Source organism: Chiloscyllium punctatum, chromosome 10 (genome assembly GCF_047496795.1).
Source record: "Chiloscyllium punctatum isolate Juve2018m chromosome 10, sChiPun1.3, whole genome shotgun sequence".
NCBI classification, from domain to species: Eukaryota; Metazoa; Chordata; class Chondrichthyes; order Orectolobiformes; family Hemiscylliidae; genus Chiloscyllium; species Chiloscyllium punctatum.
The window spans coordinates 68,886,827-68,912,578 of NC_092748.1; the positions used below are offsets into that span (position 1 = coordinate 68,886,827).

The 25,752-nt window shown below is 42.2% G+C and overlaps 1 protein-coding gene across 4 annotated transcripts in view; it reads right to left on the reverse strand.

Moving 5' to 3' along the window:
- The window catches only part of itgb6 (integrin, beta 6), a 116,678-nt gene that overhangs the window by 40,264 nt on the left and 50,662 nt on the right, over window positions 1–25,752 (reverse strand). For all 4 annotated transcript variants that reach the window (XM_072579439.1, XM_072579442.1, XM_072579443.1 and 1 more), the window contains 3 exons: window positions 19,353–19,442; window positions 15,385–15,519; window positions 9,858–10,275 (listed from right to left, as the gene is read on the reverse strand). In XM_072579439.1, the coding sequence (XP_072435540.1) occupies window positions 9,858–10,275; window positions 15,385–15,519; window positions 19,353–19,442 (643 nt within the window). The remainder of the gene's footprint in view (window positions 1–9,857; window positions 10,276–15,384; window positions 15,520–19,352; window positions 19,443–25,752) is intronic.

Genomic DNA, 25,752 nt, shown 5'->3' on the forward strand with positions numbered 1-25,752 from the left:
TCTCAGGGATCTCGAAGCTTCCATGACCTTTTGCTTGTCCTTATATGAGTGGAAGTGCACTAGGACCGAGCGGGGACGCTGCACCGGGCCTGACCTGTGCACTGTAACCGATAAGCCCTTTCAATCTGTAGCCTGCTGGACTCAATGTGAAGGCTCAAAAACTTCGGCAGCCAGTTTTCAAAGAAGGCTGCTCACCTTCCTCACCTTCAGGAAGCCCGACAGTTCAGAGATTTATCCTCCGACCTCGATTTTCTATATAGTTAGCGATATAGTTTCGCAAGGCCCGCACCTGGATCCGACTGGATGAAGACTCCATCGCAGCTTCTGAGGCCTTAGTTCGACCCTCCACCTCCTCCAGCCTCTCCCCAAGGCCCTGGATCTCCTGCTCATGCTTCTGCAGCATGGATGCGATAGATTGGACCTGGGCACAAATCTCCCCACGGATCTCCTCAATCGCAGCCCCAACTTTCAAGCGAAGTCTCTCCATCACCGCAGTCAATTCTTGTGAGCCTGTCAAGTCCCTGGGGGGTTCAGGAGAGGCTGCTGCTGCTACAGTCTCTGGTGTGGTAGGTGCTGCAGGGGAGTGTCCTTCCTGCTGCTGTTTGCTTGCTCCTTTACCCTTTGGCATCCTTCCCACTCCCAAATATTAACGAATATGTGTTCTGTAAGATTTTAAACTAATAATTCCACCACATAAGTTGGCCAGGGATGGCAAAACATTTTGTATATCTTAAACATTGTGCTATCTCTATCTCCTCTGCTCAAAGGAAAACAAACCCAGTCTACCCAATCCCTCTTCAGAACTAAAACTCTCCAGGCCATTCAACATCCTGGTAAATCTCTTTTAAACCTGCTTGTGTGCAATCACATCCCTTTGATAATTGGATTCCAAAACTGCACACAATAATCTAGCTGTGGCATAACCAATATTTTATGCTGTTGCAGCATAAACTCCCTGCTCCTAAACTCAATGCCTCAGCTAATAAAGTCAAGTATCCCGTATGCCTTCTTAACCATTTTATCCATCTGTCCTGCTACTTTAAGGGATTGGTGGGCATGCACACTAAGGTGTTTCTGATCCTTGGTGCTTCCCAGGGTTATATAGTTCATCACATATTCCCTTGCCTTGTTTGTCCTACCCTACAGAATCACCTCACATTTCTCAGGGTTGAATTTCATTTACCGTTGACCAACCCATCTGACTAGCCTGTATATATTCAACTGTAATCTAAGACTATCCTCCTCACTATTTATCATTCCACCAATTTTTGTATAATCTGCAAATTTACTGGTCCACCCTCATACATTCAAGTCTAAATTGTTTAAATATACCACAAACAGCAAGGGAGGATTCTGGGTAATTCAAAATGGAGAATGGGAAAAATATATCTGGCTGTAACAGCTGCTCCTTTTTTGAGGCATATTAGGTGTTGGAGGCGATTTCCTCAAATTCCAGGAGCTGTAATTACTGTTTCATATGCTGTTGCATTGTTTTGGAACTTCAGAGAAAAAAAAAGTCAAACAACAGCACTTTTAAAAGGAGAGGAACAGACAAAGGAAGCACATGGTTAGGTCAGTGCAGGAGAGAGAGAGAGACAGACAGACAGAAAACCCATACTGCTAACTGACAAAGCAGTGAACTTGCACAGTTACTGTCTTTGTTGTTTGAATTCATGTATTAGATTAGATTACTTACAGTGTGGAAACTGGCCCTTAGGCCTAACAAGTCCACACCGACCCGCCGAAGCGCAACCCACCCATACCCCTACATTTACCCCTTTTTACCTAACACTATGGGCAATTTAGCATGGCCAATTCACCTGACCTGCACATCTTTGGACTGTGGGAGGAAACCGGAGCACCCGGAGGAAACCCACGCAGACACGGGGAGAATGTGCAAACTCCACACAGTCTGAGTCGGGAATTGAACCCGGGTCTCTGGCGCTGTGAGGCAGCAGTGCTAACCACTGTGCCACCGTGCTGCTCACAGATGCTGGACATCAGAGTGCATCTGGGAAAATTAACAAACAGTGAAATTCACAACTAATCTTGGAGGAACCTGTTTGGGAGAGGTCACAGCACAGAAACAGATAAGTGACTATATTAAGCATAGCCTTACAGTAAGTCTGAAGTTGTGAGTAGAGTGGGTTCCTTCTTGATTATATGTTTTATTGAGATATGTCTCTTGATTAAACTTAAAATATAAGCCATTAGTATTCATTTAACGTGGAGCAGTGTTTTGTCAAGGAATAAGACAGTGCTATTTTCTGGGTTTGTAGATTGAAAGAAGCAAAAATGGCCTTTAGTAGAGCAATATGCTCTTCTTGTTGGATGTGGGACATTAGGGAGAGTTTATGGGTCACTGACGATTAAATCTGTAATAAATGTCTTTGGTTGTAAATCCTATCAGATCAAATGGATTGGTTAGAGAGACAGTTAGAGGCAATGAGGAATTTACAAGAGCAAGGGGATGTGATACATGGCAGTTATTTGTTCCTAGGATGATGACATCAGCTTGTACGAGGGGGCATAACTACAAGTTGAGGAGTGATAGATTTAAGACTGGTGTCAGAGGCAGGCTCTTCTCTCAGAGAGTGGTAAGGGCATGGGGAATGCCCTACCTGCCAATGTAGTCAACCTAGCCACATTAGCGAGATTTAAACAATCCTTGGATAAGCACACGGATGATGATGGGATAGTGTAGGGGGACGAGCTGAGAATAGTTCACAGGTCGGCACAACATCGAGGGCCAAAGGCCTGTTCTGTGCTTTATTGTTCTATGTTCTATGTTATAGGAAGGGACAAAAGTCGCAGATAGAGTCACATAGATGGGTTAACTCCAGGAAAGGCAGAGAGGTAAGTGGTTAGTGCAGGAGTCTTCTGTGGCTATCCCCATTTCAAACAGGTATGCTGTTTTGGAAAATGTAGGGGGTGATGGATTCTCAGGGGAACGTAGCATGAACAGCCAAGTTTCTGGTAGTGAGACTGCCTCTAATGCAATGAGGGTTATGTCGGCTTCCAAGTGATCAATTGTATTAGGGGACTTTCTAGTCCGAGGTACAGACAGATGTTTTTGTGGCCAGCAGTAAAAAAAAAAATCAGAATGATGTATTGCTTCCCTGGTGCCAGGATCAAGGATGTCTAAGAGAGAGTGTGGAAAGTTCTCAAGGGGCACAGGGGCCAGCCGGAGGTCATTATACAGATTGGAATCAATGACATAGGAAGGGAAAAGGTTGGGGTTCTGAAGGGAAATTACAGAGAGATGGGCAGGGATTTAAAAAGGAGGTCCTCAAGAGTAATAATATCTGGATTACTCCCGGTGCTACAAGCGAGTGAGGGCAGGAACACATGACTGTGGAGCTGGTGTACGGGAGAAGGATTCACATTTTTGGATCATTGGAAGCTCTTTTGGAGTAGAAGTGACCTGTACAAGAAGGACGGATTGCACCTAAATTGGAAGGGGAATAATATACTGGCAGGAAGGTTTGCGAGAACTGCTTGGAGGATTTAAACCAGTAAGGTGTTGGGGTGGGACCCAGACAGATAGTGAAGAAAGACATCAATCTGAGACTGGTACAGTTGAGAATAACGGCAAGTCAAACAGTCAGGGCAGGCAGGGACAAAGCAGAGAACAAGGTAGGACTGATACATTAAACTGCATTTATTTCAATGCAAGAGGCCTCACAGGGAAGGCAGATGAACTCAGGGCATGGTTAGGAACATGGGACTGGGATATCATAGCATTTACAGAAACATGGCTCGGGGATGGACAGGACTGACGGCTTACAAATGCTCCAGGATACAAATGCTACAGGAAGGCAGAAAGGGAGGCAAGAGAGAGGAGGGGGAGTGGTGTTTTTGATCAGGGATAGCATTACAGCTGTACTGAGGGAGGTTATTCCCAGAAATCCATTCAGGGAAGTTATTTGGGTGGAACTGAGAAATAAGAAGGGGATGATCACCTTATTGGGATTGTATTATAGACCCCCAATAGTCAGCAGAAAAGTGAGAAGCAAATTTGCAAGGAGATCTCAGTTACCTGGAAGATTAATACAGTGATTATGGCAGGGGATTTTAACTTTCCAAACAGACTGGGACTGCCATAGTGTTAAGGGTTTAGATGGAGAGGAATTTGTTAAGTGTGAAGAAGAAAATTTTCTGATTCAGTATGCGGATGTACCTACTAGAGAAGATGCAAAACTTGATCTACTTTTGGGAAATGAGGCAGGGCAGGTGACTGAGTTGTCAGTGGGGGAGCACTTTGTGGCCAGCGACCATAATTCTATTCATTTTAAAATCGTGATGGAAAAGGGTAGACCAGATCTAAAAGTTGAAGTTCTAAATTGAAGAAAGGCCACATTTGACGGTATTAGGCAAGAACTTTCAAAAGCTGATTGGGGGCAGATGTTCGCAGGTAAAGGGACAGCTGGAAAATGGGAAGCTTTCAGAAATGAGATAACGAGAGTCCAGAGAAAGCATATTCCTGTTAGGGTGAAAGGAAAGGCTGGTAGGTATAGGGAATGCTGGATGACTAAAGAAGTTGAGGGTTTGGTTAAAAAGAAGAAGGAAGCATATGTCAGGTATAGACTGAGTGAATCCTTAGAAGAGTATAAAGGCAGTAGAAGCATACTTAAGAGGGATATCACGAGAGCAAAAAGGGGTCATGAGATAGCTTTGGCAAATATAGAGTTAAGGAGAATCCAAATTGATTTTACAAATACATTGTGGACGAAAAGATAACGAGGGACAGAATAGGGTCCCTCAAAGATCAGCAAGGTGGCCTTTGCGTGGAGCTGCAGGAGATGGGGAGAGATACTAAATGAGTAATTTGCATCAGTATTTACTGTGGAAAAGGACATGGAAGATATAGAATGAAGGGAAATAGATGGTGACATCTTGAAAAATGTCCATATTACAGAGGAGGAAGTGGTGGATATCTTGAGTTGCATAAAAGTGGATAAATTCCTAGGACCTGATCAGGTGTACCCTAGAACTCTGTGGGAAGCCAGGGATGTGATTGCTGGGCCTTTTACTGAGATATTTGTCTCATTGATAGTCACATGTGAGGTACCAGAAGACTGCAGGTTGGCTAATGTGGTGTCACTGTTTACAAAAGGTGGTAAGGACAAGCCAGGGAACTAGAGACCAATGAGCCTGATGTCGGTGGTGGGCAAATTGTTGGAGGTAATCCTAAGGGACAGGATGTACATGTACTTGGAAAGGCAAGGAATGATTAGGGAAAGTCAACATGGCTTTGTGCGTGGGAAATCATGTCTCATAAACTTGATTTAGTTTTTTGAAGAAGTAACAAAGATAAGGGCAGAGTGGTAGATGTGATCTACACGGTCATTTGGTATGCTTTCCTTTATTGGTCAGAGTATTGAGTACAGGAGTTGGGAGGTCATATTGTGTCTGTACAGGACATTGGTTGGGCCACTGTTGGAATATTGTGCGCAATTCTGGTCTCCTTCCTATCGGAAAGAGGTTGTGAAACTTGAAAGGGTTCAGAAACGATTTACAAGGATGTTGTCAGGGTTGGAGGATTTGAGCTACAGGGAGAGGTTGAACAGGCTGGGGCTGTTTTCCCTGGAGCGGAGGTTGAGGGGTGACCTTATAGAAGTTTTTGAAATCATGAAGGGCATTGCTAGGATTAATAGACAAAATCTTTTCCCTGGGATGGGAGAGTCCAGAACTAGAGGGCATAGGCTTAGGGTGAGAGGGAAAAGATATAAAAGAGACCTAAGGGGCAATTTCTTCACACAGAGGATAGTATGTGTATGGAATGAGCTGCCAGAAGAAATGATGGAGGCAAGTACAATTGCAACATTTCAAAGGCATCTCGATGGGTAAATGAATAGCAAGTGTTTGGAGGGATATGGGCCAGGTGCTGGCAGGTGGGATTGGATTGGGTTGCGATATCTGGTTGGCATGGACAGGTTGGACCAAAGGGTCTGTTTCCATGCTGTACATCTCTATGACTCTCTGACTCTATGACACCAACAATGATCCCTGCAGAAGCGCACTGGACATAGGCTTCCAATTACAAAAACACTCCTGCACCATCACCTTCTGCTTCCTGCCACTCAGCCAATTCTGCATCCAAATTACCAAGTTTCCATGTATCTTGCTATCAGTTTCCCAAGCAGGATCTTATCATAAGCCTTGCTGAAGTCCAAATAGACAATGTCAAATGCACTGCCACTTCAAAAAATTCAATTAGGTTTGTCAGACGTGATCTCCCTTCACAAACATTACTTCTACAGGGCAAATACAAAGGCAATAAAGAAGAATGTAACCTTTTATCAACAGTAACTTCCTCTGGTAGCAACTGATCATGGCTATCCATCGAAAGGGTTTTAGCAGTTATATTTCAATTTGTCAGACTTACAAATATTGACCAGATACATATTCCCCTCGTGGGTTAGTGACAGGTCATACTTTTAAGCTAAGGGTTGTAGATTTAAAATTGACATGAGGAGGAATTACTTCTCTCAAAGGGTTGTGAATCTGTGGAATTTACAACCTCAAAATATGGCGGACACCGGGAAACTGAATAAATTTGAGGAGATAGCTTTTTAATTCTTAACAAGTTAAAGGATTATGAGGAGTGGGCAGGAAGATGAAGGTTAAGCCAGGATGAGATCGGTCACGCTTGTGCTAAATGGTGGACCAGGCTCAAGGGCTGAATTACCTACTCTTACTCCTAGTTCTTATATTCTTAGGTGTTAGAATAATCCTAAATCTTTCCAGCTTAGTTTGACATTTTAAATTCCCTTATCCAACTCAAAGTAACCTTAAAAGATTAAATCCATCCTAACAGAATTAATTTTTTTTTCCACTTTCAGACAACAAATATGGTCAATGCATGACCTGATATCCGTGTAAGATCCTTTCAGATTATTTTCATCATTTTCTTACTTTATCTCATTGGTGAAGAGGAATGAACACCTATTTAATGTCTGCAACTACTCCACAAAAATCCATTTTGCTACTTTCCTAAAGGACAAAATAAAATCTCTTCCACATGATCTACTCTTAGCTTAATGACTCAGCAGTGAATGAGGGTGTGGAGGTTAATTGCAGTGACAGTACACTGGCATCTCAACCAACATCTAATATTGTCACTTATTACTTTGCTGTTTGTGGGAACTTGCTGTACACAACTTGGCTGACCTACTTCCTGTTTTACAACAGTGACTACACTTCAAAATTACCTCACTGGCTGTGAAGCATTTTGGGATGCTCTGTTCATGAAAGATACTGCATAAAAGCAAGATTTTTCTTTGTTAATGATTAAAGGATGTGGTTGTCTTGCTGCTGAAAAAAGGGGAAATAAAATTTCAAATTTGCATTTCTTTGCAAGTGAATAAGAGAAGGAAAGTAATAAAAATGTTCTGTGGTTACATGAAGGCATGATTGAAATTGTAGAAGACAAACAGCAGGAAACAACATCTGAAGGAACATTCATATATCAGACTGATGATGGTATCAAAAACAACATACTTTTGGTCTGGATTTCCCAATATGTTGGAATGATATCAAGGAACAAAATAGTACACTTGATGGATGCAGGCTGAGACTGCATTATTTTATAGAGTTCGCTCTCCTGGCGCAGATCCTTGCATGACAGGAATGCATATAAAACATTCAGGCAAAGAGCTCAATGACCTGATTCACAGCATGAATCAGTTTCTAACCATTAAGATCAAAATCAAATGTCAGTATCAAACAATACCCAATACCAACTAAATCAGACCGAATGAGTTCTGAAAAATTCATTTACACACCTGATTGAAGTGTGTGACTTTAGTCATGCTAAGCAGATTTGTCTATCTATACTGGAAAATAGAATTGAAATGAGGACTAAACAAGACTCGTTTTTTTTAAAGAGAAAGCTAGGAAAATAACATTGCACTGGAATACATTGCATTTGCAAAGGGAAATTGAGCCTAACATTCCTTCTGTGTTCATACATGCTTTATAATTATTCGTATGAGTTTTTTTACATGAATTTTGTTTGATCCCAATGATAGCCAATCACTCAGTCTCCAGCAATTGAGAAATTCACAAACAAGCATCAATTCAATGCAAAACAAAGCCAACATTTGACAATAAAACGTGTGAATTACTAAAATATGGCAAATCACTAAAGAACTAGATAAGAAATCACTTTGTTTAAGAATTTAATTATCAGAAATAAGGTTTCAACAAATTGCTACTATTACGTTATTTGGGCTTTCAATCATTATATTAACATCTATATTTGAATAATTTAAGTATTCTCTTTGAACTTTCAGAACTTTATAAGGACCTGCATAACAGAAAGAACCTTATAAAGAGCATGGAACTTACTCGATAACTGAAGGTATTTTTCTGTTGTGCATCAGCCCTGCCATGTCAAGAAATTCCAATGGCTTCACAGATAAAATGAGTCACTATATTTATCAATTCCTAATATAGGGAGGACGAGGTCCTTAATCTATACATCAGTCAGTGCAAGCATGATTATGGTGGTATTTAGTACAGCTTGCCACCTCCACCATAACTGACACTGAAATTATTTGTCAAAGTTATTTTGGGAGCAAATAGGTCTATTTGAACCTAAGGAAAATACTACATTATTCTACTCTTTTATTAAACAATCTCGCTCAACAGAATAAGATAGACTGAACACCTTGTACAAGATTAAGTTTTATGAATGCAACATTTTCCTTTATTCACCAGGGAATTGGGTACAAGAGTCAGGATGTCATGTTGCAGCTTTATAAGACTTTGGTTAGGCCACACTGGTTGCCACATTACAGAATAGATGTGAATGCTTTGGAGAGGTTGTAGAATATGGTTTACCAGGATGCTGCCTGGATTAGAGAGTGTGAGCTATAAGGAGAGATTAGAAAAACCACTGCTGCCTCACAGTGCCAGGGACCCAGATTCAATTCCTATCTCAGGCAACTATCTGCGTGGAGTTTGCACATTCTCCCCATGTCTGCGTGGGTTTCCTCTGGGTGCTCCAGTTTCCTTCCACAGTCCAAAGATGTGCAGTTAGGTGAATTGGCCATGCTAAATTGCCCGTAGTGTTAGATGCATTAGTCAAGGGTAAATGTAGGGGAATGGGTCTGGGTGGGTTGCTCTTTGGAGGGTCAGTGTGAACTTGTTGGGCCAAAGGGCCTGCTTCCACACTGTAGGGAATCTAATCTTAATAAAAAACATGGGTTGTCTTCTCTGGATTAGCAGAGGCTGAGGGAAGGTAGAAGTCTATAAAATTATGACATGCATAGATAAGGTTGATGGTCAGACTATTTTTCTCAGAGTTGATATGTCAGCTCAGAGTTAATACTAGGGGGCATGTATTTAAGGTGGAGGGGGGGGGAAGTTCAAAGGAAATGTGAGGGGCAAGTTTTTTTTACATGGACTTTTAGGAGTCTGGAACGTGCTGCCAGGGTGGTGGTGGAGGCAGATACAATGGAGATGTTTAAGGAACTTTTGGAAAAGCACATGAATGTACAAGGAATGGATGGATATGGACCAAAGCCGGCAGACGGGATTAGTTTAATTTGGTGTCATGTTCGGTCCAACATCATGGGCTGAAGGCCCCATTTCAATGCTGTACTGTTCTGTGTTCTATCTATGTAGAGGTTTCTAAAGTGCTAACTTAAGTTTATCAATCATTCTTCACAGTTAACTGTTAAGTCAGTTCAGGATCATTGGGTGATTTCAGGTGAATATTAAGTCTTGAATTTGAGTTTTTTATTTATTGCAAGTTTAGTGACAATTATGATTGTGGTTAAACATGAGAAATAATTGTATAAATGGCAATTTGTCTAAGATAGCTGAATTCAAAGCAAAACTTTACATACCTGCACACTGAAGTCCTTTAAATCTCACACAGGAAAAGTCATCACATTCACAATAGGCACCATATATTCGTCCAAATTCAGAAGGATGACAGACACACTGCCCGCAGTAGCAGTCTCCTCGACCATTGCAGGAAATGTTTTCTGCACTGTGCTTGCAGCTACCTGTGTTTATGTTCTCTTCTGTACATTCACAATGAGGACCTAATCGGCCGGCATTGCAAACACATACACCACACTGGAAAGAGCCACTGCCGTTGCTGCATCTTGAGCTATTGTGCTCTGCATTTGATTGGCAGCTGCAGCTACAAGCTGGCTGTATCTCAATCTCTAGGCTGTCTCTGAATCCAAAGGGCTTGATTACGATATGCTTAGGTTCATTCAGACATTCTTCCAATTCTACAGTCACATTGAAAGAGACCTACAGTTAAATAAAAATAATGCATTAATATCTCATTTGTAAATGTGTGTAAATAAGTTATTATAGTATAGCGTGCAGCCAATCATCTATCACACTGTTTATACATTTATTTTACACATGATGTTCATATAATCTAGGATTTCTATTTTTTAAAGTTAACTGTAATTATGAATGTTTACTTGTTACCATACAAAAGACTCATGAATGGCATAAGAGAATGTAAAGTCAGGGTCAAGAAGCAGAATGGATATCTTTCTGATTGCAAAACAGAAAACAGAAAGACATGGTAAAGGGTAATTATTCAGAATGGCAAAAAGTCGAAGGTGGAACACCACAAAGATCAGTATTGGGATCCTTGTTGTTTATAATTTATGTTACCGATTTAGACAATGAAATCAAGAATACAATTTCTGAATTTCTAAATGACACCAAATCAGATGGGATAGTTAATGCTACAACAAGTTACAAGAAGATATTAATAAGCCTGCAAATTGTTTATATAATTACCAAATGACTTTCAACATAAATGTCATCAAGCATATTTGGCAAGAAACATGAGGATTTAATTTTGTACTTAGAATTTAGGAAGGTCTGGGAGTAAATTATACAAATAATTTTCAGGAAGGAAGCAAATGTACTGTAGCTACAAAACTGCTGGAAAGTTGCGAGAGGGATACAAACAGTTTACAGAGAGAAAGTTAAGTAAGTGAGCAAACAGTTGGCAAATGGAGTTTAATGCGGTAAGTTGTGAAGTTGTTCATTTTGGAAGGGAGAACAAAGGAGCAGAGGACTATTTAAATGGAGAAAAACTGAAGAAAGCTGCAACACAAAGGTTATTGTGCAAAATAGAGAGAGCGAGCAAACAGGTATAGGAGTAATCAGGATGGTTCAAGGAATGTTGGCCCTTATTTCGGTGTATAAAGTCGGCAAGTTTTACTGCAGGCAATAACCACCTCCAAAAGAAACAACCTAACTAGCTCCCCTTGACATGCAATGGTGTCACTGTCACTGAATCAACCGCTATCAACATTCTTGGGGTTACCATTGATCAAAAACTCAATTGGACTCGCCACACAAACACAGTGGTTACAATAGTAGGTACTGCTAGGAAACTGCAGTGAGTAACTCACTTCCTGACTCACCAGTGTCTATTCAACATCTAGAATCACAAGTCAGGAGTGTGATGGATGACTCACCACTTGCCTGGATGGGTGCAGCTCCAAAACACTAAAGAAGGTTGACACCATTGAGGTCAAAGCATAGAACATAGAACATTACAGTGCAGTACAGGCCGTTCGGCCCTCGATGTTGTGCTGACCAGTCATACCAATCTGAAGCTCATCTAACCTACACTATTCCATGTACGTCCATATGCTTGTCCAATGACGACTTAAATGTACTTAAAGTTGGCAAATCTATGACCGTTGCAGGCAAAGCATTCCATACCCTTACTACTCTCTGAGTAAAGAAACTACCTCTGACATCTGTCCTATATTTATCACCTCTCAATTTAAAGCTATGCCCCCTTGTGCTCACCGTCACCATACTTGGAAAAAGGCTTTCCCTGTCCACCCTAACTAACCCTCTGATTATCTTATATGTCTCTATTAAGTCACCTCTCCACCTTCTTCTCTCCAACGAAAACAGCCTCAAGTCCTTCAGCCTTTCCTTTTAAGACCTTCCCTCCATACCAGGCAACATTCTAGTAAATCTCCTCTGAACCCTTTCCAAAGCTTCCACATCCTCCTTATAATGTGGTGACCAGAACTGTACACAATACTCCAAGTGCGGCTGCACCAGAGTTTTGTACAGCTGGAGCACGACCTCATGGTTCCGGAACTCGATCCCTCTATTAATAAAAGCTAAAACACTGTTTGCCTTCTTAACAACTCTGTCAACCTGGGTGGCAACTTTCAAGGATCTGTGTACCTGGACATCAAGATCTCCCTGCTCATCTACACTACCAAGAATCTTACCATTAACCCATTACTTTGCATTCCGGTTACTCCGACCAAAGTGAATCACCTCACACTTGTCCTCATTAAACTCCATTTGCCACCTCTCAGCCCAGCTCTGCAGCTCATCTATGTCTCTCTGTAACCTACAACATCCTTCGTCACTATCCACAGCTCCACTGACCTTAGTGTTGTCTGCAAATTTACTAACCCATCCTTCTACGCCCTCATCCAGGTCGTTTATAAAAATGATGAACAGCAGTGGACCCAACACCAACCCTTGCAGTACACCACTGGTAAGTAGACTCCAGGATGAACATTTCCCATCAACCACCACCATCTTCTTTCAGCAAGCCAATTACTGATCCAAACTGCTATATCTCCCACAATCCCATTCCTTTGTATCTTGTACAATAGCCTACTGTGGGGAACCTTATCGAGCGCCTTGCTGAAATCCATATACACCACATCAACCGGTTTACTCTCATCTACCTGTTTGGTCACCTTCTCAAAGAACTCAATAAGGTTTGTGAGGCATGACCTACCCTTCACAAAACCGTGCTGACTATCCCTAATCAAATTATTCTTTTCTAGATGATTATAAATCCTAGCTCTTATAACCTTTTCCAACACTTTACCAACAACTGAAGTAAGGCTCACTGGTCTGTAATTACCAGGGTTGTCGCTACTCCCCTTCTTGAACCACATTTGCTATCCTCCAGTCTTCTGGCACTATTCCTATAGACAATGACGATTTAAAGATCAATGTCAAAGGCTCGGCAATCTCCTCCCTGGCTTCCCAGAGGATCTTAGGATAAATCCCATCTGGCCCAGGGGACTTATCTATTTTCACACTCATAGAACATAGAACAAAGCAGTCAGTTTGATTGGCTTCAAATCCACTACCTCCACCACCAATGCTCAGTAGCAGTAGTGTGTAATATCTACCAGATGCACTACAGAAATTCATCACAGATCCTGAGATAGCAGCTTCTAAACCCATGATCACTTCCACCTAGAAGGACAAAGGCAGCAGATACATTGGAACACCACAACCTGCAAGTTCCCCTCCAAGCCACTCACCATCCTGACTTGGAAATATATCACCATTCCTTCACTGTCACTGGGTGAAACTCCTGGAGTTCCCCCTCAAAGAGCATTGTGGGTCAACATACAGCACATGGATTGTGTGATTCAAGAAAGCAGCTCACCACCACCTCCTCAAGGACAACTGGGATTGACAATAAATGCTGGCCACACACACGAGTAAATAACAGCAGAAGGTGCTGGTGAGAGCACATCTGGAGTATTATGAACAGTTAACGACCCCTTATTTAAGGAGAGATATGATTTCATTGGAGGCAATACATAGAATGTTCTCTGGGATGATCCCTGACAAAGTCGAAAGTGTGTTGCTGGAAGAGCACAGAAGGTCAGGCAGTATCCGAGGAGCAGAAGAATCGATGTTTCGGCATAAGCCCTTATCCCCTGATATCGAAGGATAGTCTTTTGAGCAAAGGCTAAAAAATCTGGAACTCCACTCATTGTAGTTGAGATAATGAGAATGAGAGGGAATTTCATTGCAAAATAGAGGGTTCTTGAAGTCTAAAATGAGAAGAAATTTCTTTCTTAGAGGGTTGCAAGTCTTTGGAACTACTTGCCACAGAGAGCTGTGGAGATAGAGTCCTTGTGTATATTTAAGGTTGAATTAGATTCTTCATCAGTTGGGGAATAAAGGGTTAGAGGAAAAGGCAGGAATTTGGGGAAGTTTGATTCAGCCATGATCCTGTTGAATGATAGAGCAGACCTGAGGAGCTGAATGGCCTACTCTTCCTATTTCAGATGGTCTTATAATCTTAAGTTCTAAATTACTAATAGGAAGAGATGTAATTAACAAGGCCTTAAGAAAGAAAACAAAATATTCGGGTTGAATATAATCATAATGAGCCAAATTGAAAAGTAAAATAAAATATGTTAAACTTGTATCAGACCACACCTGGTGTATTGCATATAACTGTCATTGCTATTTGACAATAAATATACAGCTAAGAATGTACAATAAAGATTTACAAGGATATTTTAAGGAGGGCATATCCAATAGAAAAAGATAAACAGGTTGCCTCTTTCAGCTTGTAAAATGAAGGCTAAGGAGTGACCTATCAGAGGTCTTTTAAATTATGTATGGTGAATAGATGAAGCGCTATATTTGTTTTTGGAGCTATGGAAATTTTATGGATCTTTATAACAGCTGGGTGAATCCCAGATAAAGATGTCCCATCCCCATTTTTGACAGATCCTATTTTAGTCAGTAAGGTTCAGAGGTGGGGCATGATTCACACAAGATGTCCTCATCCCATGAATGAATATGAACAAACAGCACATGACTCTAAGGTTTGGACTGCTGCCTCACAGTGCCAGGGATCTGAGTTTGATTCCACTCTCAGGTGACCATCTATGTAGAGTTTACACATTTTCCCCATATCTGTGTGGGTTTCCTCTGAGTGATGTGGTTTCCTCCCACAGTCCAAAGATGTGCATGTTAGATGGATTAACCATGGGAAATGTAGGTAGGGGGGGGTGGATCTGGGTGGGATTCTCTTCAGAGGGTCCATGTGGACTCAATGGGCCAAATGACCTGCTTCCACACAGTGTAAGAAGTCTATGATAATTTTGTAATCTTCCAGCAAGTGACACTCCTACAATAACAAGACCTGATGCTGATCATTAAAAACGATGGGGTTAGTGGATTACAGTGCTGCTTCGGACTGTCACAAATGTTTAATCTACAAAAAACAATTTTAAAATCCTTTTGATATAATGGCCTTTATGGAGAGTTGACCCTTTATTATTGTCCTTGTAACATAGCTGTAATAACTGTGACCTACTCCTGAGTTGGTCCGAAACACCTTGCTTCTGTTTCTCCCAGCAGGAGGGAAAAAAGTAACTTTGAGCAATGGCTATTGGTTTCCTTCAGGTTTTTTGTCTTTTTTTCCCCACATTGACCCACTGAATTCTATTTCTAGTTCAATACATGTGACTGAGTGATAGAGGTTGAGTTTCAAGGTATTAAAATCAACACTTTAAAAAAGAATTTTTGACAATCAGACATACAACATTCTGACTTGTTTGCTCAGTTAGGAAAATTAAGGCATACTGTGTCTCCAATGTAGAGATGAGAACATTTTTTCTGTCCTTGGAGGATAGCACCATCTTGACAGATAGCAGTGAAATAGAACCGCACTCCATCAGTATCTCCTGTCACTTCCAGCTCCACCTCTGATCGCAGTTCCTGAAATGGCAGGGAAGATATCAGAGAATCGTACACCACAAGGTTCCATTCCATTGTGTCTGCACTAGTTATCTTTCTCATTCTATTTACGTGCCCTATTCCCACACGCTTTACATTTTTTTGCGAATACTGGTCTACATTCATTTTTAAATGTGCTATGAATTTTGCTCCATTAACCTCCTCTAACAGGGAATCCCAAATTGGATTGTCCTGTCTATTGTGGGGAGGGAAAACTTGGGCAATTTTCCACATTGTCAGGTAAATTCATTGGGGTAACATGTTATTAAATTGAGTCTCTCATGAAGTTTCCTTGCACATCCCAATCACTGTATCTAGTCAATAGAAATTCTTACCAGCAAGATCTTGACTTAAGTGCAGACTTGTGAGAGCAGACTTTGAATTCAGCTAATTTAAGTTTACTCTTTATCATTGTTTATACAAAAATAATAATATATACACATTGTATTTTTATATCAGTTTACAATACCTGCGTAAAGCATGTAACTTAAGAAGTATTGAGACATGCAAGAATTTATTTTACGTTTCTGTGAAAGACACCGACAATTATTTAAGGAGAGAATCCAACATTATAATACCTCATTGGTATGCAGGTGGTAGCAACATGTTTGCACTGAATAAACAAGTCTCTAATTCTGCTCATTCCAAGCACAGTGCAGCAGAGGCTTGCACAAACCTGCCACCTTCTTTACCTGCAGACTGTGAATCAGACAATGTTAGAAGCCTGCAGAAACTTAGTCATTGCGGCAAAGGAATTTTTGTTTACTTCTCACTTTTATTACTCAGTTGCCTACGCAGCACAAACGGGCAGCTCCTTTTGCATTAGTGGCAAAACTAGAAAGTGCACCTGGAAGAAATTTTAACAAAGGCCAACATCCTTACAAAATCTGACCATATGTATCGGTTGATGAGCCCACAGAAAACCGAGTCAATTTGTGTTGGCGAGGTAAAGAGCAAATCTAGAGTTTAATGCATGCTTGAACAAATCTGATCCAGCAGGTGATAGTTTACTGTATATTCAAACTTCAGAATGAAGGGAAAGATTAAGTTTCACCTGACAAATCTTTCAGGAATGTAATTCAAAAGGTAGAAGAATTAGTTTTGAATCTTTTTTACTGTGCTTTATTTGGACTGATCTAAAACACTGAAGTACATCTGAACCAGCTGCACATTCTTCATATTAACTGTAGGATCCAATTTAAGTGTTTATTCCGTTCACACCATGTAATTGTTTACTGGAAGTCTGAGATTTTTCAAAGAGATTGACTCTTTACTCTGAAGTGGCTTAGAAAGTACACTATTGTATATCAAGAACAGACAAATTAGGGATGACCAATAAATGGAAACCTTGCCAGTGGCTTTAACATTTTAAGAATCAATTATTGATTGACTGAAAAAGGTTTGTTAAGGTAGTACCAAGGAGAACTCATGACGTAGTGGGTAAAGAGACAGGAAGGGGATCAGCTGGGGGACACTTAACTGATTGCTAGTAATGTTTGACTACAGACTAACGCATTGCCTTTCTAGATCTTTTCCATGAGATGAGGAAGGTCCAAAAATGTCATTCGGATGATGATGCAATCTTTACTGCTGATTCCATCACCTTTCCCATCTATCTGCTCCACCCTCCTCTCCGACCTATCACCTTCTCCCTCACCTTCATCTATCTATTGTTCTCTCAGCTACCTTCCCCACCAACCCCACTCCCCTCCCATTTATCTTTTTTATTGGATTACTTACAGTGTGAAAACAGGCCCTTTGGTCCAACAAGTCCACACCGACCCGCCAAAGCGCAACCCATTCTCCTACATTTTACCCCTTCACCTAACACTACAGGCAATTTAGCCAGGTCAATTCACCTAACCTGCGCATTTTTGGACTGTGGGAGGAAACCGGAGCACCCAGAGGAAACCCACGCAGATACGGGGAGAATGTGCAAACTCCACACGGTCAGTTACCTGAGGCGGGAATTGAACCCGGATCTCTGGCGCTGTGAGGCAACAGTGCTAACCACTGTGCCACTGTGTCGCTCAGTCCTTCGACCCACAAGCCTCATTCCTGATGAAGGGCTTATGCCGGAATCGTTGATTGTACTGCTCCTCAGATGCTGCCTGAACTGCAGTGCTTTTCCAGCACCATACTCTTGACTCTGCAGTCCTCATTTTCTCCTCGCTGATTGATGTGTCACTGCCTCCAGTGCTGGCTCCTCCAGTGAAAGCTGACAACAAATACTAAGGCCTCCAATGAGAAATCCAGCTAATTTCAACATTCCTGTGCACCAAAAGGAGTGTTCCTCTGGGCTCCACAAAGAACTCCAGCTATTTTCGGCATTTAAACTTCCCCTAGACAGACAGAAATGTTGTCACAAGAACACAGTGGTGTGTTGAAGCTTGCGTCATTTGTATGAACCAAACATAAGTGTTTGGCAAGGTGGTCAGGTGACCACCGTACTCCCTTGCCAACATTTTTGATTCAGGAATTCTACAATGTTCCAGTGAAGCTCAACACAAGCTGGAGAAATGACACCTCATCTTCTTCCGAGGCTCCTTACAGCCTTAGGACTCAACATTGAGTTTAACAATTTCAGAATGTGATCTGCCTCCTCCATGGTTGTTATTTTCCCCTCACACCCCAAGATCCTGCATTGAGTGGGTTGCTCCCTGCGCAGCCAACCCACTTTCAATTATTCACACTTCTCCTTCGCACCCTACATAGCATTTATCACTCTCTCAACTTCTCATCAGATATCTCTTTGTTTGCTATGCCTTTTTTCTCCTTCTCTCTCTCTCTCTTTCTCTCTCTCTGGACTCCATCCTTATGTACTCTATTCACTCCCCAAACACCCCCACCCTGTCATCAGTACAAATATCAGCCTTTCACAGCTATCTTCAGTTCTGACAAAAGGTCACTTGACTTGAAATGTTACTCTGTTTTCTCTCTACAGATGCTGCTGTGTTTCACCAGCACTCTCTGTTTTTGTTTCAGATTTGTGGCATCCACAGTTATTTGTGTTTATTTTAATAAAAGTAGACAGACAGGTGCAGCAAGCCATTAGGACGGTAAATGGTATATTGATCTTCAAGTGGATTTGAATTCAGAAATAAGGATGTCTTGCTGCAGTCATACAGGACCTTGGTGAGACCATTCCTACCGAAGAGATGATACAGGCAGGTAGAGAGTGCAGTAGAGATTTACTCAATTCATACAGGGATGGTTCTATTGAGTCTGTAATCACTGGCGATTCGAATAATAAGAGGGGATCTGATTGAAATGTATAAAATTCTAACAGGGCTGGACAGTCTAGATACAGCAAGGACGTTTCCTCTGATTGGGGAATCTTGACCGGGGACACGGTCTCAGGATACGGGATAGATCCTCTCGGACTAGAATGAGAAAAATTTCTTCCCTCAAATGCTAGTGAACCTGTGGAATTCTGTACCACGGAAGGCTGTGGAATCTAAGCCACTAAATATTTTTAAGAAGGAAACAGATCGAGTTATTGATTTTAAAGACATCGAGGGATATAGGAAAGAAGTGGGAATATGACACCTAGATAGAGGGTCAGCCACGCTGAATTTTGGAGCAGGCTGGAACATCCTATTTTGGTCTGGCTCCCATGCTGGTGCTGACATGGATGCTGGCTGTTTAACCCTGATTCACACTCGCACTTGAACTTAAAATCAATGGCTACATGTCTGACTTCACAAAATGTCCCGATATTTATAAAGAAATGAGTAACTAATCATAAATGTTATCATGGTAATTGGTTTTGAGTTTCCCCTTTTCTGCTCAGTGACCAAAATACCAAAATGTACCTTGTAGGCCTTAATAATCAATTGAAGGATATTTCCAGAATCACTTGCGAGTCGCCCCACGGTGGCACCAGGTATCAGTGTTGCATAATTCTACAAGAATGTAACAATTAGGTGAAAATTAATTTTAAAAGCAACAGATGCTCCCATAAAATAAATTGCTGTGTAATTGTAAGTATGCACCTTTATTCCTAAAACTGTGAAGGGCTATGATAAAATCTAATAATAATGGAGGGTAACTAATGCAGTCACAGTTTCTGTAAATCAATTGACTTTTGTTGGAAATACTGTAGCTACTTACTTGAACATTTTACCTGTTCTCAAACTCGGATTTAATTAATGATGTCGACGGACATAGTTTTCTAAATTGTAATGATGTGAAGTGTAACACTGTCAAATCTAGAACTGTTAGGAGTTTTCCAAGTACTTGGAGACTAATGTGCAATATAGTGGTGACTAAAAGTGACATAAATATTAAATCAACCGACAACACATTGCAAAATGTAAAAAGGCTACCACCATTAAGCCAGAGAAATACAAGTGAGCAACAAAGACCTTATTTAAAGCAGCAGTAATTATTATATGTTATTCTCTTGTCAACTAGCAATTCAAATAACAGTACAAATATAAAAAGAGAAATTACATTGAACATTAAATTCCAGTTCTTCGATGCACACAGTAAATATAGAACAAACGGGAATTAATCTATTTAAGTTAATTGAGTCAATTGTTTCAGTGTGTGTTTCAACATATCTGTAAACATTGTCATGTTCAATTATTCTGTTTAATTAAAGGAGCCTGCTCATGATGCTTGTTTGGTTCACACTGAGTGTCGACTCAGAAATGGAAACAAAGCTGTAGAAAGTGCTGGAAGCTGAACCTTGGAATAAACATTTTAAAGCACTGTGAACAAAAACCTGCTAAACACATAGAACTAGTGTCATCTCTGTATAGATCGGAGATACAAAGTACATAATATCAGTATGTAGTTTATGAAAACGAGTTGGCAGAAACCTGGAGAATGTCATCAGTAAATGTTACTTCAGCAATGCAAATAGATTGTGAAACACTGCACTCTCAAAATGGTACCAATATTGTAGCAATACAATATTTATCAACTGCAAAAATGATCCTCACTTTAATGAGGAACATGCTTTAGCTACAACATACATGCACAGAAGTCCAACATAATGAAGAATATACACTCAGTTGCACTTATCCAAACACATGTATTCATTTGTAATCTAATCTAATCTAATCTAATTTGTCTTGTATCAAGTTACTCTTGCTGTTTTGCGGAAGAGTCAGACTATGAATTTACTAGAGCACTCACAATGAGGTGTGATGCTACAGGAACACAAGATCTGTAAACATCTCAAAGAACTACACAAAATAAAGAAACAAATAGAATTTTGAAAAGATTTGTAGCTCAGGTTGGGGTTCTGGATGAAGGTTTGCTCGCAGAGCTGGAAGGTTCATTTCCAGACATTTCGTCACCCTACTAGGTAACATCTTCAGTGGGCCCCAGGCGAAGCACTGCTGATAATTCCTGCTTTCTATTTATATGTTAGGGTTTCTTTGAGTTGCTGCTGTCATTTCCTGTGGTGAAGACATTTTCTGTTCTTTTTCTCAGGTGGTGGTAGATGGAATCTAACTCGATGTGTTTTTTGATAGGATTCCAACCGGAACTGTATGCTTCTAGGAATTGTCATGTGTGTCTTTGCTTGGCTTGTCCTTGGATGGATGTGTTGTCACAGTCGAAGTGGTGTCATTCCCTGTCTGTATGTAAGGATACTAGTGAGATAGGGTCATGTCGTTTTGTGGCTAATTGGTGTTCATGTATCCTGGTGGCTAGTTTTCTGCCTGTTTGTCCAAAATAAAATACCATGCAAGGAGTGTAACAAACACTACATTGGACAAACAGGCAGAAAAATAGCCACCAGGACACATGAACACCAACTAGCCACAATCGACATGACGCTCTCTTAATAGCATCCTTACATACGGATAAGTAAGGACACCACTTTGGCTGGGACAACACATCCGTCTTAGGATAAACCAAACAAAGACACGCACAAGAATTCCTAGAAGCATGGCATTCCAACCAGAACTCCATCAACAAACACATAGAGTTAGACCCGATCTACCATCCCCTGAGAAAAAGTACAGGAAGTGACTTCACCACAGGAAATGACATCAACCCAAAGAAAGAGATAAACACAATGACTGCAGATGCTGGAAACCAGATTCTGGATTAGTGGTGCTGGAAGAGCACAGCAGTTCAGGCAGCATCCAAGGAGCTTCGAAATTGACGTTTTGGCCAAAAGCCCTTCATCAGGAATAAAGGCAGTGAGCCTGAAGCGTGGCGTGATAAGCTAGAGGAGGGTGGGGGTGGGGAGAAAGTAGCATAGAGTACAATGGGTGAGTGGGGGAGGGGATGAAGGTGAAAGGTCAGGGAGGAGAGGGTGGAGTGGATAGGTGAAAAAGGAGATAGGCAGGTAGGACAAGTCTGGATAAGTCATGGGGACAGTGCTGAGCTGGAAGTTTAGAACTAGGGGGAGGTGGGGGAAGGGGAAATGAGGACACTGTTGAAGTCCACATTGATGCCCTGGGGTTGAAGTGTTCCAAGGCGGAAGATGAGGCGTTCTTCCTCCAGGCATCGGGTGGTGAGGGAGCGGCGGTGAAGGAGGCCCAGGACCTCCATGTCCTCGGCAGAGTGGGAGGGGGAGTTGAAATGTTGGGCCACGGGGCGGTGTGGTTGACCCAAGATGTTCCCGAACGCGCTCTGCTAGGAGGTGCCCAGTCTCCCCAATGTAGAGGAGACCGCATCGAGAGCAACGGATACTGGTGATGTGCAATGTGCAATGATATTGGTGGATGTGCAAGTAAAACTTTGATGGATGTGGAAGGCTCCTTTAGGGCCTTGGATAGAGGTGAGGGAGGAGGTGTGGGCGCAGGTTTTACAGTTCCTGCGGTGGCAGGGGAAAGTGCCAGAATGGGAGGGTGGGTCGTAGGGGGGTGTGGACCTGACCAGGTGGTCACGGAGGGAACGGTCTTTGCGGAAGGCGGAAAGGGGTGGGGAGGGAAATATATCCCTGGTAGTGGGGTCTGTTTGGAGGTGGCAGAAATGTCGGTGGATGATTTGGTTTATGCGAAGGTTGGTAGGGTGCAAGGTGAGCACCAGGGGCGTTCTGTCCTTATTATGGTTGGAGGGGTAGGGTCTGAGGGGCGGAGGTGCGGGATGTGGACGAGATGCATTGGAGGGCATCTTTAACCACCGGAAGGGAAATTATGATTGCTAAAGAAGGAGGCCATCTGGTGTGTTCTGTGGTGGAACTGGTCCTCCTGGGAGCAGATACGGCGGAGGCGGAGGAATTGGGAATACGGGATGACATTTTTGCAAGAGGTAGGGTGGGAAGGGGTGTAATCCAGGTAGCTGTGAGAGTCGGTGGGTTTGTAAAAAAATGTCAGTGTCAAGTCGGTCGTCATTAATGGAGATGGAGAGGTCCAGGAAGGGGACTGAGGTGTCAGAGATGGTCCTGGTAAATTTAAGGTCAGGGTGAAATGTGTTGGTGAAGTTGATGAATTTCTCAACCTCCTCGCGGGAGCATGAGGTGGCACCAATGCAGTCATCAATGTAGCGTAGGAAGAGGTGGGGAGTGGTGCCGGTGTAATTACGGAAGATCAACTGCTCTACGTAGCCAACAAAGAGACAGGCATAGCTGGGGCCCATACAGGTGCCCATGGCTACCCCTTTGGTCTGGAGGAAGTGGGAGGATTCAAAGGAGAAATTGTTAAGGGTGAGGACCAGGTCAGCCATACGAATGAGAGTGTTGGTGGAAGGGTACTGTTGGGGATATCTGGAGAGGAAAAAATGGAGGGCTTGGAGGCCCTGGTCATGGCGGATGGAGGTGTAGAGGGATTGGATATCCATGGTGAAGATGAGGCGTTGGGGGCCGGGGAAACGGAAGCCTTGGAGGAGGAGGAGGGAGTGGGTGGTGTCTCGAACGTATGTGGGGAGTTCCTGGATTAGGGGGGATAGGACAGTGTCGAGGTAGGTAGAGATGAGTTCAGTGGGGCAGGAGCATGCTGAGACAATGGGTCAGCCAGGGTGGTCAGGCTTGTGGATCTTGGGAAGGAGGTAGAACCGGGTAGTGCGGGGTTCCTGGACTATGAGGTTGAAAGCTGTGGGTCAAACAATTCTTCTGTCGCCTCCACCTCAGCTTTCTTTCCCAATCAGGATTCCCGCCCACCTTCCAAGGACCCCTTCGCCCACCTCCAACATACTGCATCCACCTGGACACTCCACGCTGGGCTATTACCCTCCATGACTACCTGGTCAGGTCCACGCCCCGCTACAACCCACCCTCCCATTCTGGCACTTTCCCCTGCCACCGCAGGAACTGTAAAACCTGCGCCCACACCTCCTCCCTCACCTCTATCCAAGGCCCTAAAGGAGCCTTCCACATCCATCAAAGTTTGCACATCCACCAATATCATTTATTGTATCCGTTGCTCTCGATGCGGTCTCCTCTACATTGGGAGACTGGGTGCCTCCTAGCAGAGCACTTGAGGGAACATCTCCGGGACACCCGCACCAATCAACCACACCGCCCCGTGGCCCAACATTTCAACTCCCCCTCCCACTCTGCCGAGGACACGGAGGTCCTGGGCCTCCTTCACTGCCGCTCCCTCACCACCAGACGCCTGGAGGAAGGACGCCTCATCTTCCACCTCGGAACACTTCAACCCCAGGGCATCAATGTGGACTTCAACAGTTTCCTCATTTCCCCTTCCCCCACCTCACCCTAGTTCTAAACTTCCAGCTCAGTAACTGTCCCCATGACTTGTCTGGACTTGTCCTACCTGCCTATCTCATTTTCCACCTATTCACTCCACCCTCTCCTCCCTGACCTATCACCTTCATCCCCTCCCCCACTCACCCATTGTACTCTATGCTACTTTCTCCCCACCCCCACCCTCCTCTCGCTCATCTCCTCATGCTTCAGGCTCACTGCCTTTATTCCTGATGAAGGGCTTTTGCCCGAAACGTCGATTTCGAAGCTCCTTGCATGCTGCCTGAACTGCTGTGCTCTTCCAGCACCACTAATCCAGAATCAACCCTAAGAAACCCTAACATATAAATAGAAAGCAGGAATTTTCAGCAGTGCTTCACCCGAGGCCCACTGAAGATGTTACCTAGTAGGGTGATGAAACATCTGGAAATGAACTTTGCAGCTCAGTGAGCAAATGTACATCCAAAAAAATAGAAAATAATTGATTTCCCAAGATATAACAAAATAATTTATATCAAGAACATAACTACTAGTCATAAATTATTTCCCACACTTGTCTCAAATGGGGCATTTGCTAATGTGTGTTTGCATATCAGTGTTGGAAAACCCCATTAGAATATGGAATACACAATTTTTACATAAATGAAAAGAAACTGTTTGGTGATCCTGCAAATCGAACTGTCAATAATTAAATGGCAAACCTCCATTTTGTTGAAGAATATCTCAAACATTTATAGTGAAATGTACGAATCCAGTTGGACAAATTATTTTTCAAAAGGTGCTGAATGAGAACCTAAATACGTATTTCCTATGGGTATTATACTGAGGTATTGAACAGAGCTTCAGAGAACTGTTTCACATTCTTTATGTTTCATTAGTCAACTGTTTAATAATGTTGCTTACCAAAAATAAATTAAGTGGCTGAGTAGAGCTCTGCTCATTACCAAAGCGGATCTTAATGAAAATTAAGATTGAATGGGAGAAAAACTATTTTTATTGGTGAAAGTTGAGGTTATAAGTTAAAACAGGTCCTCAATGTGCCATTCTGCACTGAGCAAAACAACATAGGAAGCCAAATATAATGTTCACTGGTTGAAATCATCCAGGCTGCTGACCAAAATCAATCTTGATGACAGTAAAATTCTGTTAAAGTGTTGTAATCTAAAATAATGTGTTATGTTTGAGTCAGAAACTTGTCGTTAATGTTTGGAATGCTTGAGAGAGAACTTGCGAACCAGGTCAGATGTCAACTCATTGATCTAAAAAGAACTTCCAGGAGGGAAAAGGAAGAGGAAATTACCCAAGATTCCCTCTTGACAGCCACACTTCCAAATGCAACTTTAAAGAGAGAGCATTTTTCATTTCTTTTAACATAACTTATTAATTTCTCTTTTTCATCGCTTAGTTGCATGAACTACAGGTATCCATTTTTCAAATAAAAAAGAAATTTGACGTCAGACAACTGAATTCATAATCAATCAAACAGTTCAGCCATAAAATCAATGGCCCGCCCAGCATAGCCGTTTCATAGCAGAAGTTGAATTGTAATGGTTTGAGTCCAATTGCATGAACTAGGCTAATATTTCAATATATTGTTGAAAGAGTGT